Source organism: Dendrobates tinctorius, unplaced genomic scaffold (genome assembly GCF_039654945.1).
Source record: "Dendrobates tinctorius isolate UK_male_01 unplaced genomic scaffold, ASM3965494v1 ptg000028l, whole genome shotgun sequence".
Classification (NCBI taxonomy): Eukaryota; Metazoa; Chordata; class Amphibia; order Anura; family Dendrobatidae; genus Dendrobates; species Dendrobates tinctorius.
In genome coordinates this window covers 26,057,975-26,071,583 of record NW_027361696.1, presented here as the reverse complement: position 1 = coordinate 26,071,583, position 13,609 = coordinate 26,057,975, and the positions used below count along the sequence as shown (strand labels likewise).

Here is a 13,609-nt window from a genome sequence, read left to right as displayed (position 1 = left end):
TGACTGAGCATGTGAGACCACCAGCACTCAGCTCATCAGGAGGATGTGCACATTGTTATACACTCAACACCAGATGGCGCCATGCTATGCATGTCAATATCAGAACTCATTACCGGGGCCTCATCAGACAGAGTCGTGAACTCGGCCTGTCGACCAGCTCTGGAAATAAATGCTAAATATTAAAAATCTCTCAATTTACCTTTTATCTCCTTAACTTGATTGCAGGAAGTACAAACAGAGTCCATTTTGTTGCCAAGCGAAAAGAAAGTATTGTGCGGATATAATTATTGCTGTGCAAATGGCCTCTCAGACTAGGGAGAAGGGAGCCAACAGAGGATATAATGGTAGGATAAATATGGCACTGTGTACTTACAATTGCTCATTTCTTCTTTCTACCCAGCTAATTCTTCTCTTTTCTATTATGTCTATGACATCACATGATTAATAACTGAGGAACTGAATCCTTCTAATCTCTATGTAGAAACATGAGGTCAATTTTCTCTGTATGACTCATCAGTCACTGCAAAAGTCATTGGTGGAGGAGGAGGAGCAGCTGGGTCAGGAGGCCAAGAAGGGAATGAGTCATGCAGGGAAAAGACTTCCTGTTTCTACACAGTGCAGAACAAAGAGAAGAATTAGCTTGGTAGAAGGGCAAAATGAGCAATTGTAAGTACACAGCGCTGTATAATATGAGTACTGCAATATATTAACAGGATAAGAACTTTGATGGGAGATCTTCAGTTACTAGCACTAAAGATAGGGCTGATTACTCTGCCACTAATATTAATAACCTTTAGTCAGTCACAGATCCCCAAGAGCGTTCATTTTCATCATATTTTTGCAAGTATGGAAGGTAAGTAACCATCAGTTTCGGTAGCTTCCTACCTCACATTCCCCTCTTTTTTAATAGGTTATTTTTCTATCTGAAAACTGGGGACGCGACTAATAATGCAAGTATTTCTCCGCAACTAACAGAAGGTTAAATGACTATTTCTGCACGTTAGATTTGTCTCTTGTGCATGCTGATAAAGTATAGTGTTGGAAAAAAAAAAAAAGTCCTATTCCCAAAAAAATGAGGTTTAGGCACAAAAAACGCAGCAAAACCCGATACCAGCGTTTTTTTCCCTGCGGTTTTTTAGCAGTTTTTCACCACCCATCCAATTCAATGGGTGAAAAACACTGAAAAAAACAAAAAACAAAAAAAAAACGCTGGACGAAGTGACATGCTCTATGTCCAAAAAACCATGCACAGCACAAAATACTGATGACAAAAAAAAAAAACAAAAAACAATGTGTGTGCGTGAGATTTCTGAGATCTCATAGGCTTTGCTGGTACTGTAAAAAGCAGCTGAAAATTAGCATAAAAAAGCAGCAAACACGCCCAGTGTGAACTTGACCTATTACTACTACCAACAGAAATATATGTTCCAGGCAGCGTGATACTCCTAATAACTATTACTATGAATAAGTCAGACAAATTGGGAACATTAATACTTTTAATCCCAATATGACCACTGAGAATACTGCTATGGATGCGACTAATGCGCTACTACCATTCATGATTAGCAAACCTTTATTACACTGTATACCAGCCACACGATTGTTCTGGTATCGTGGATACTATTATTCCAATCCGGATGATAAGACAGATGGTTGCTCTTCTACGACCATAAAACTTTTGTCTTCTTCCAACCTTAGAACTATGAAGCTACAATGTTGCCTTTTTCTAGTAACCTTCCTCGCAGCTGATGTTCTCTATGTGACACCTCGGTGCATTTTTTACATTTTGTTTTATTTTCCCGATTCCAGAATGCCGCCCCACGGACTACGTAACGTCCTCAGGACCCCCGGTAGCCGCGGCCCCCGGGGGCTGTCACATTCTGTGATGCTTTTTGCCTCATTTCCCATCTCTTGTAGAAAGGGGAGGGCAGATGAGACACGGTGGTAGTGGGGGAGGCTCAGGCTCGGTGTCAGATTTCTGAATCCTTAGATGCTGGAGAAGAGAGAGAAAGAAAGAAAGAGAGAGAGGAGGAGAGGGGACGCCGAGCCCAGGAACCATGGCCGGCTGAAATGGCCTCACAAAGACGAGATCATACATAGGGCCCGGCAGATGTAGGAGCCACACAACGCACCCCCAATGTACGCATAAAGGAGACCGATGTAGTCACCCAGAGACAGCATGGAAATAAACGAGACCGCGCGCAGCACACAGTGACCGCCATCCAGACGGAAACCAAGACCACCTCCAAAAAAAAAAAACCCGCAACCGGCCTCGACCACGCACAACATGATACAAAGTAGCAAAGCGGCAACGCAACATCCTCAACAGACAGGGCCATGACACATCCGTCAGACTGAAGAAGCCGAGGAAACGAGGGACACGTGGAGCCCCCCCACTATGATCGAGTGAGTCCGAGCACCCCCTTTTTTTTGTATTTTACCGATCGTGTGCCTGGGGCTTGTACGCGGATGGTGGCGGGCGGGGGGCGGGGGAGAATTTGGCTCTAACTGTTTCGCAAATAGATTCAGTAAGCCGGGTGGATGTGTGATACATAGAACAGGAAGGTGACTGCGTAGGTTTAACCCTCGCCGAACCACAGCGGCGATGAATGGGCAGCCCTGATCTGAGGCGAGCAGCCAGTGGGATAGGGGTTAATAGTGGCTGCGCGCTGCACACGTGGTCAGTGTTTTGGGATACAATATTGCAATTGTTTAGGGATGAAACGTGGCACCAGTGAGGAAATACACGCACACCTGTCATTACAGGGGAGACCCTGTCCAAAAAATCTCCTCTAGAGGGAAATTTCCTATAGTCATGGACCAATTTATGGCACATCCATAGTGTGTCCCACCGCCGGGACCGACGTCTACATGGAGAAATGAGCAACCTGGCAAGAGGAGTGGCGGTGCTTGTGCAGGTTTCGCCATTTATTGCCACTGGAAAAGTCAAGTGCACCAATAGCCTGATGGAAATTAAGGAAATCTGACTACACCTCTTCCATTATAGAAATCCGCAGGTGTAAAAACGCAGGGGAAATCCGCACAAAAACTGCAGAAAATCCGCAGTAAATCTGCACTCAATTCGCAGGTAAAACACAGGTCATTTTACCTGCAGATTTAGCAAAATCCGCGTGGAAAAATCCACAGCAAAATCCGCAACATGTGCACATACCCTTAGATGCTCGTTTCTGGTGCGTGACAACAGCGTACACAATTACGAACGGAGTCGCGCATGCGCAGCCATGTCTCCACCGACGGTGAGCACCAAGAATTCATTTTCAGGTCAGAAATGTTGAGGTTTCCTGCATCTGTATGATGGCAGGACAAACGGACTTGTTCACATGCTGCATTGTTTCTGAATATTCCAAAGTGAATGTTTCTGAACTCTCGTGCAGATTTATCCTTGCGGATTTGAACCACAGCGGGTTTTTTTCTTTAATCCACAGCATGTCAATTCTTTTAGTGATCTGTGTTTTGGGTTTTTTTCTATCAGAACCGCGCGCATTATTTAAAGAATTTTTCTGCCAGCATTCTAGTTTTTGATGCCGAAAAATCTGCTGCAAATACTCAACAGGTGCACGTACCCCAAGGCGTCTTCCGTTTATTAGCGCGAGTGTACATTATGACGGCACTTATGGCGCCCACCTAGAACAAGTCGGGGGTCCCGTTGGCTGCTATAGTGAGGGTCTTGCACATCCTGACACTTTTCATAGAGGAATCAGCGTCGCCTTCTCGCCGCTGTGCGTTTTGATTCCAGCAGCGTGCAGATTATTTTCTCTCCCTTGCGTGCGGGGGTTTCATCCAGACACCGGCTTCCTCCTACAGCAGATGGGGGAGAAGCCGTTCTATGGAATGAATCATGGCATCCGTGTACAGCAGCAGATACGGATTAGAGTGCAAGCTTCTGGGTCGTGACGGATGAATGTGAAGCTGAATTGTTCTGCAATTTTTGGGGCATTTTAATTATTCATCCTTTTCAAGATCTCTGTTTGCTGCCCATGAAAAGAAGCATTTCAAGGCTGAAACTCTTCTGGCCTTATTTACACAAATACAAGGAGTCACAATGTAGCAGTGCAGGACAGCGGATGGCGGTGGTGGCTGGTGGACTGCAGCGATACATTGTAACAGACCGTGGTTGATGTCGAACATAAATAGAGTTGGGCTGTTAATTAATTAAGTCACGAATGTTTCTGGCTACTGAGAACAAGCAGAGATCTTGAAAACTGCAGAGAGCGGAGCATTGTACAAATATTGGGTGCAGCCCCTTTAATAAATCTATGTTATTAGGAGGTCACGTAGGTGTGGAAAGGTCTAGGGGATTTGGGGGAAAAAATCCCTCTGGGGCCTGTTGTATGCAATTCCCCTGCTAGAGGGAATCTGGGGGTGGGTGAGCGCTCGCTGACTATAGGTCTGTTGGATCAATAAGGAGAACACAATATCGCCCTCACTGCACATAAAATGCAAACTAATAGCGGGATTTACACTGGTCTATTAGTGTGAAGTCGCATCTCTGCAATCTTCTGTATCCACCTTCACTTTGTGCTCTTCTAACAGTCCTGAGTCCCACGTGTCAATAAAAACTCTGAAAGACTGTGATAAACAGCACATTAATCTCCAGAGGTCACTGCCAAGGTCAGACATGTAGTACCTGTGCACTCTCCAGAATACTGCCTGTCCTATAACCCACCCAACAGATCAGCCGGGGTCTGGACTAAAACTACAGTGGTGTAATGCACCAAAGACACAAATGATGGGTGCTAGAAATAAAGGGCAACACCGGCATCTCTATTATATTCTTATCAAAATAAAGCAGTATTATAGTAGTTCTATTCCTGTGCATAGGGTACAGTATTATGCTAGTTCTATTCTTGTACATGAGGACAGAATTATTGTAGTTATATTCTTGTACATAGGAGCAGTATTATAGTAGTTCTATTCTTGTACATAGGGGCAGTATTATGCTAGTTCTATTCTTGTACATAGGGGCAGTATTATGCTAGTTCTATTCTTGTACATAGGGGCAGTATTATGCTAGTTCTATTCTTGTACATAGGGGCAGTATTGTGCTAGTTCTATTCTTGTACATAGGGGCAGTATTGTGCTAGTTCTATTCTTGTACATAGGGGCAGTATTGTGCTAGTTCTATTCTTGTACATAGGGGCAGTATTGTGCTAGTTCTATTCTTGTACATAGGGGCAGTATTGTGCTAGTTCTATTCTTGTACATAGGGGCAGTATTGTGCTAGTTCTATTCTTGTACATAGGGGCAGTATTGTGCTAGTTCTATTCTTGTACATAGGGGCAGTATTATGCTAGTTCTATTCTTGTACATAGGGGCAGTATTATACTAGTTCTATTCTTGTACATAGGGGCAGTATTATAGAAGTTATATTCTTGTACGTAGGGGCAGTATTATAGAAGTTATATTCTTGTACGTAGGGGCAGTATTATAGAAGTTATAGTCTTATACATAAAGGCAGTATTATAGTAGTTATATTCTTGTACATATGAGCAGTATTATAGTACTTATATTCTTGTACATAGGGGCAGTATTATGCTAGTTCTATTCCTTGTACATAGGGGCAGTATTATACTAGTTCTATTCTTGTACATAGGGGCAGTATTATACTAGTTCTATTCTTGTACATAAAGACAGTATTATAGTAGTTATATTCTTGTACATAAAGACAGTATTATAGTATTTATATTCTTGTACATAAAGGCAGTATTATAGTGCTTATATTCTTGTACATAGGGGCAGTATTATGCTAGTTCTATTCTTGTACATAGGGGCAGTATTATGCTAGTTCTATTCTTGTACATAGGGGCAGTATTATGCTAGTTCTATTCTTGTACATAGGGGCAGTATTGTGCTAGTTCTATTCTTGTACATAGGGGCAGTATTATGCTAGTTCTATTCTTGTACATAGGGGCAGTATTGTGCTAGTTCTATTCTTGTACATAGGGGCAGTATTGTGCTAGTTCTATTCTTGTACATAGGGGCAGTATTGTGCTAGTTCTATTCTTGTACATAGGGGCAGTATTATACTAGTTCTATTCTTGTACATAGGGGCAGTATTATAGAAGTTATATTCTTGTACGTAGGGGCAGTATTATAGAAGTTATATTCTTGTACGTAGGGGCAGTATTATAGAAGTTATAGTCTTATACATAAAGGCAGTATTATAGTAGTTATATTCTTGTACATATGAGCAGTATTATAGTACTTATATTCTTGTACATAGGGGCAGTATTATGCTAGTTCTATTCCTTGTACATAGGGGCAGTATTATACTAGTTCTATTCTTGTACATAGGGGCAGTATTATACTAGTTCTATTCTTGTACATAAAGACAGTATTATAGTAGTTATATTCTTGTACATAAAGACAGTATTATAGTATTTATATTCTTGTACATAAAGGCAGTATTATAGTGCTTATATTCTTGTACATAGGGGCAGTATTATGCTAGTTCTATTCTTGTACATAGGGGCAGTATTATGCTAGTTCTATTCTTGTACATAGGGGCAGTATTATGCTAGTTCTATTCTTGTACATAGGGGCAGTATTGTGCTAGTTCTATTCTTGTACATAGGGGCAGTATTATGCTAGTTCTATTCTTGTACATAGGGGCAGTATTGTGCTAGTTCTATTCTTGTACATAGGGGCAGTATTGTGCTAGTTCTATTCTTGTACATAGGGGCAGTATTGTGCTAGTTCTATTCTTGTACATAGGGGCAGTATTGTGCTAGTTCTATTCTTGTACATAGGGGCAGTATTGTGCTAGTTCTATTCTTGTACATAGGGGCAGTATTGTGCTAGTTCTATTCTTGTACATAGGGGCAGTATTGTGCTAGTTCTATTCTTGTACATAGGGGCAGTATTATGCTAGTTCTATTCTTGTACATAGGGGCAGTATTATGCTAGTTCTATTCTTGTACATAGGGGCAGTATTATGCTAGTTCTATTCTTGTACATAGGGGCAGTATTGTGCTAGTTCTATTCTTGTACATAGGGGCAGTATTGTGCTAGTTCTATTCTTGTACATAGGGGCAGTATTGTGCTAGTTCTATTCTTGTACATAGGGGCAGTATTGTGCTAGTTCTATTCTTGTACATAGGGGCAGTATTGTGCTAGTTCTATTCTTGTACATAGGGGCAGTATTGTGCTAGTTCTATTCTTGTACATAGGGGCAGTATTGTGCTAGTTCTATTCTTGTACATAGGGGCAGTATTATGCTAGTTCTATTCTTGTACATAGGGGCAGTATTATACTAGTTCTATTCTTGTACATAGGGGCAGTATTATAGAAGTTATATTCTTGTACGTAGGGGCAGTATTATAGAAGTTATATTCTTGTACGTAGGGGCAGTATTATAGAAGTTATAGTCTTATACATAAAGGCAGTATTATAGTAGTTATATTCTTGTACATATGAGCAGTATTATAGTACTTATATTCTTGTACATAGGGGCAGTATTATGCTAGTTCTATTCCTTGTACATAGGGGCAGTATTATACTAGTTCTATTCTTGTACATAGGGGCAGTATTATACTAGTTCTATTCTTGTACATAAAGACAGTATTATAGTAGTTATATTCTTGTACATAAAGACAGTATTATAGTATTTATATTCTTGTACATAAAGGCAGTATTATAGTGCTTATATTCTTGTACATAGGGGCAGTATTATGCTAGTTCTATTCTTGTACATAGGAGCAGTATTATGCTAGTTCTATTCTTGTACATAGGGGCAGTATTATGCTAGTTCTATTCTTGTACATAGGGGCAATTTTTATTGTAAAAACCAAACAAATACAAATAACATTCCTCCAATAATGCAAAACTGAATTCACTAGGATTGTACATACATTCATTACATATCCAGGTTATACATATCAAACTAACTTAGAGTCCATACTCCTAGTTTGAGGAGGGGGAAAAAAAAAAAAAAAAAACACACTTTGCAAACAGAGCTCATCATATTCCTACCCAGTGACCCATCCTTCCATATCTTAACATTTCCTAATTTCTCCTAATGATTTTTCCTATCCGAGTTCAGACATTATCTGGTTCACAGCGTCACAGATCTGAGTCGGAGTTATTCTGTTCACCACCGGTCTCCATCTCAGACTCTACCCGAGTGCCCTCAGGTAAGGACTTCCGCTTTGGCGGAGGACAGTCCTCTACGTCCCTATCACACTCTGCGTCAATTCTTTTAAGGTCATCTTCAAAATCGCCGTCAGACTCAGACAGAACATAAAACCTGTTAGACACGACCATTACACCTGCAGAACTCTGGAATTTCTTCCCGGCTCCTTGGCCAGTGTCATACCCCTCAGGTTTACTGGAGGCCTTGTCCTTTTTCTTCCTTTTCTGATTATTGCTGTACTCTTCAGACACAGATGGTAGCACTGAAGTAATGCCTTCCCGTGACCGCTGCCCCTGAGGTACAACCTCCATACTCCCCTGTTCTCTCTCTGAACCCTGCTGCTCTGGTGTTAGCTGAGTAGACCCCTGGTGGACCTCTGGTCTGGTCAGTATTTCCCCTGACAGTAAAGCTGCCTCCTCCAGAATCTCTGCCCCTGCCACCAAGTCCTCGTCAGGAAAGTCCTTACAGATATTGTGCCAGGCGTCTGGACAGTCCCTGTGAGGGTGACCGATCTTCCCACAGAGGTTGCACCTGATGTTCTGGCAGTCTGCAGCTAGATGGCCGACCTCCCCACACAGTCTGCACTTCACCACAGTACAGGTATTTGCCAGGTGACCTGCCTTGCCACATTTAAAGCACTTACGAGGCTGCCCAGGATAGAAACACACACCCCTCTCCCTCCCAATAAAGAAGGAGTTGGGTAAATGGGCAGTGATGTTATTGCATTGGCGCAGTTTCACCAAAACCCGCCACCCTCCCGTCCAGATCCCATCACTGTCTCTGCTTTTGGTGAGGTCAGAGACCAGGTCACAATGCCTCCGGAGCCACACCACAATGTCCTGCGGGGGAACAGACTCATTCCAGAAGATGACACTAACAGTAACGGTATCTGGCTTAGAGATAGGAATAAAGCTGAACTTACTCCAGCCCTCCGTGTCTCTAAACTTGGGGAAACTAGACCAGAATCTGTCCAGGTCAGACATGAGCTTAAAGCTGACATCATAGCCCTGCCTGTCTGGAAGATTAATCACTGCCAGGATGCTGACTGGCACAAACCCCATCTGGTGGCACAAGAGCTCCCTGATGACAAACCTCCTGTCTGGCAGGTCCTCCTTGGCACCTCTGTGCCGGAAACGCACGACGTTTCTCCGTTTAAACGCCTGGCCTGTATAATTGGAACCAGAGGTAAAGGACGGAGCACCACGACTCCAGGCATTACATGGGGCACCGTGCGGGGTCACATTGGGTTGACTGACGGGGTGAAGGTCTGCAGCAGGAGGGGCAGCCACACCTTGTGTGCTCGAAATTAAAGGGGGAAAATCACAGACATTATCATGCACATTGTTATCATCAGCATCAATGTCATTATCAGACTGTGCAGCGTCCACCAAAGATACTGTGCTCCCCCAAGCCCCCGACCCCCCCAGATACAGTGCGGTTATCCCCAGCATCAGAGCCCTGCTGGGCACCATCAGTAATGACCGGCACATGTCCACCGCCCAACTGTTGTGCTTGGCATTCTGAGACTTGTAGTCCCTCTGCTGGAAAGTGCAGTCCATGCTGCTGCTTGGAATCTGCTGCAGGCTGCTGTGCTGGGCATTCTGAGACTTGTGGTACACCTGCTGGAATCTGCATAACATGCTGCTGCTTGGGGTCTGCCGCAGGCTGCTGCGGCTGCAGTATCTGACCCTTTTGGAAGCAAAAACTTGCAGGCTGCAGCACTGGCCGCACCGGCTTCTGGGGCTCACCTGGGACAATGTCTGAGCTGGAACCTGCAGAGTCCTGCTTGTGTGCCATAAACAGTTCCTGGTTCCTATAAGTCTCTGCCAGGGGCCCCATCTTCTCTAGGATACAGTCCATGTCCGTCACCACTTTTGCCAGCTGTATGCCAAGCATATTCAGAGTCTGATCACAAAAGGTGTGATCTCCACCAGGATTAGCAGCCTTTACATTATAGCCCATGTCTATCTGTTTCTGCAGCGTCTTTGTGCTGCTGTAACTCACCGAGCCTCTTGACCAGTCCTGGGATCTCCTCTGTGACCTGAAGCTCAGTTGCACATGGCGTCTCCTCCTGGGATCCTGCTTTCAGCAATGTCCCTGGATGCTTGAAACCAGACGTCTCCTTAACTTTCACCACCGCTGGTTTCGTGGCTCCAGGCTCCACAGCACTTTTACTGCTGCCACCTGACTGCGACCTTGTGCGCCCAGAGCTCGCCATGCTGGCCACCACATGCTACTGCTGCAGGTTCTCCTGGAGCGTCTGTCTCTCCAGTGAGGTTCTCCTCTGTCTGCTGGGAGTCAGCTGCACACCTGAAGTTGGTGATGGCACCTCCTGAGCTGCAGGCTGCTTTCCTCCATTCAGCTTCTCACCAGTAGATTTCTTTTGGATTTCTCCTAGTTGTCCTTCACTCTGCTTGCCTTGGCTGGCCGACTGCTTAACTGGAACTTTCTTACCCACAGCCATGGCTTTTCCTTGTTCCGTTACTTTACGTACTTTCACTGCTTCATCTTTCTTGCTGCTGCTGCTACTTCCATTCTGAGCCTTCTTTCCGTCAGAAACAACTTTGGGACTTGCATCCGCCTTAGACACAACTTGGGTGTTACTTCCAAGTGTAGGCCTGGAAGCCTGGGCCTTGCTTGGGGAGTTACCCTGCCCAGGGTGGCCTCCCCCTGGGCTTGCTCCAGACATCAGGAGAGCTACAAACACACAACCTCACAGCTAGGAGGAAGTATTATAGTAGTTATATTCTTGTACATAGGGAGCAGTATTATAGTAGTTATATTCTTGTACATAGGGAGCAGTATTATAGTAGTTATATTCTTGTACATGGGGCAGTGTTATAGTAGTTATATTCTTGTACATAGGGGGCAGTATTATAGTAGTTATACTCTTGTACATATGAGCAGTATTATAGTAGTTATATTCTTGTACATAGGGAGCAGTATTATAGTAGTTATATTCTTGTACATGGGGCAGTGTTATAGTAGTTATATTCTTGTACATAGGGGGCAGTATTATAGTAGTTATACTCTTGTACATATGAGCAGTATTATAGTAGTTATATTCTTGTATATAGGGGCAGTGTTATAGTAGTTATATTCTTGTACATAGGGGCGGCATTATAGCAGTTATATTCTTGTACATAGGAGCAGTATTATAGTAGTTATATTCTTGTACATAGGAGCAGCATTATAGTAGTTATATTCTTGTACATAGGAGCAGTATTATAGTAGTTATATTCTTGTACATAGGAGCAGTATTATAGTAGTTATATTCTTGTATATAGGGGCAGTATTATAGTAGTTATATTCTTGTACATATGAGCAGTATTATAGTAGTTATATTCTTGTACATATGAGCAGTATTATTGTAGTTATATTCTTGTACATATGAGCAGTATTATTGTAGTTATATTCTTGTACATAGGAGCAGTATTATAGTAGTTATATTCTTGTACATATGAGCAGTATTATAGTAGTTATATTCTTGTACATATGAGCAGTATTATTGTAGTTATATTCTTGTACATGGGGCAGTATTATAATAGTTATATTCTTGTACATAGGAGCAGCATTATAGTAGTTATATTCTTGTATATAGGAGCAGTATTATAGTAGTTATATTCTTGTACATAGGGGCAGTATTATAGTAGTTATATTCTTGTATATAGGGGCAGTTTTATAGTAGTTATATTCCTGTCATATGGCTGTTGCTTTATCTAGTGAATTAGTGACAATATAACAGCCTCGGAGCGGTTTCTCGGTTTAGTAATGGCTGGTAAATTTTCAGCCCATCTCCTATGGAGGAAGGATAGTGAACATTCAGGATATTTTGCAACAGATGCTACAATAAGTGACAGCAGAAGAAGAACTGCGAGGCAGCCATGGCGTGTGCTACAGTGTAGACTTCTAGAAAATTCATCGAGGACAGACAGCCCAGGGTTCAAGGTAAAGAAATGTCTCAGCGTGACAGTGGAGGGCTGTCTGCTCAGCATGAAGAGACCTGTCTCCATGATCCGACCAGTTCCCTTCATCATCATTTATTCATGTGTGTACATGTGTCTGTACAGTTAATATGTGGCGTGACGCGGTGAGTATTGTACACGTACGGCGTCTCTTGTGGCGAACTGCCCCATATGTATTCTGCATGTTTACCATGTAGAAAACATAACTGTGGGCTACAGGAACCTCAGTGTATCACACATAAGAATAGATACAGTAACTCAGCATATAGTATCACATCTGATTAGATACACTACACAGCTCAGCAGATAATATCACATGATAGAATCTTTTGGATACTGTATCTAATCCTATCACATGGCTTAGATACACAGCATCACACATGCGCAGTCAGAGAAGAAATCACTTAAGATCACAACACATTTTAAAGGGGGTTCTACAGCGTTGTCCAAAAAGAGTGTCCAATTTTGGGAAAAATTGTTTTTTCTCCATATATTCATAGAATCATAGAATCGTAGAGTTGGAAGGGACCTCCTGGGCCATCTGGTCCAACCCCCTGCTCAAAGCAGGATTCACTAAATCATCCCAGTCAAATGCCTGTCCAGCCTCTGTTTGAAGACTTCCATTGAAGGAGAACTCACCACTTCTCGTGAAGTTTTTTTACTTAAATTCACAAAATATAGGCTAAAAAATACTTTTAGAATTGAACTTTGCCATCTATAGCCTCTGTGTGCAGCACTGAGTTAACTGAGAACCTATCAGTGAGCTCATTCTAACAGTAAGATGGGAAAGTTTCTGACTTATGTCTTTTGTTTTAGCTTTTCTCAGCTGATTTATGACCTCAGACCATGAACTTTGAATATGTCGGAAACAAAAAGATCTGGGGAAAGCAAAACAGTGCAAAAATTTGTAATTAAATCTATTTGCTTTTTTTTTTTTTTTTTTTTTTAGCCCTAAATACATACCATACATACAAAAATAATCTCATTTTATACTTTCACCCTGTAGCGTTAGGGAGAGGGGTAATCAAATGCAAATTTTCAAGATTTTTGATATGTATTTCATATACAGCACTGAAGGCGTTAATGAAATTCGTGAAGGTGGGGAAGGGGCGTCCTGGTTAGGAAGGAAACAGATAGGGGAGCATTGCAAGCAGTTTAGTAATGAAACCTCAGCAGCTTTCTGCCCACATTCCCAGTACAGTTATTAACAGGTTTAATGGTCTGCTGAGCAGATTACTCGAAAAGGGGCAGAAATAAGCATTTCCCATGTGGCCTACCGAGATATAATCTCCAGACTCTTCTCACTACGAGAACTGGAGATTAAAACCAGATAAAAAAAAACTGTGTTCAACACTCAATTTGTAAGTAATAGTGGAAAAGAGCCCAAATATGCATACATTACAAGGCTGCAGTACCGCCTGTGGCCACCAGGAGCAGAGCAGGGGCAGGAGCTTGCCGGACATCTGTTTTTCATGAGGAACCTTTAGTTGGG

The 13,609-nt window shown here is 42.6% G+C and overlaps 1 protein-coding gene across 3 annotated transcripts in view; it reads left to right on the top strand.

Moving 5' to 3' along the window:
* Positions 1–13,609, top strand: part of GRAMD1A (GRAM domain containing 1A) — a 96,986-nt gene that overhangs the window by 18,852 nt on the left and 64,525 nt on the right. Inside the window, exon 1 of one of the 3 annotated variants that reach the window (XM_073570505.1) lies at positions 1,886–2,406. The exons of the other annotated variants lie outside the window; for them this stretch is intronic. Within the exon in view, the coding sequence (XP_073426606.1) occupies positions 2,399–2,406 (8 nt within the window). The 5' untranslated portion in view covers positions 1,886–2,398. Of the gene's footprint in view, positions 1–1,885; positions 2,407–13,609 lie in introns of those variants that run through there. 3 annotated transcript variants of the gene reach the window in all.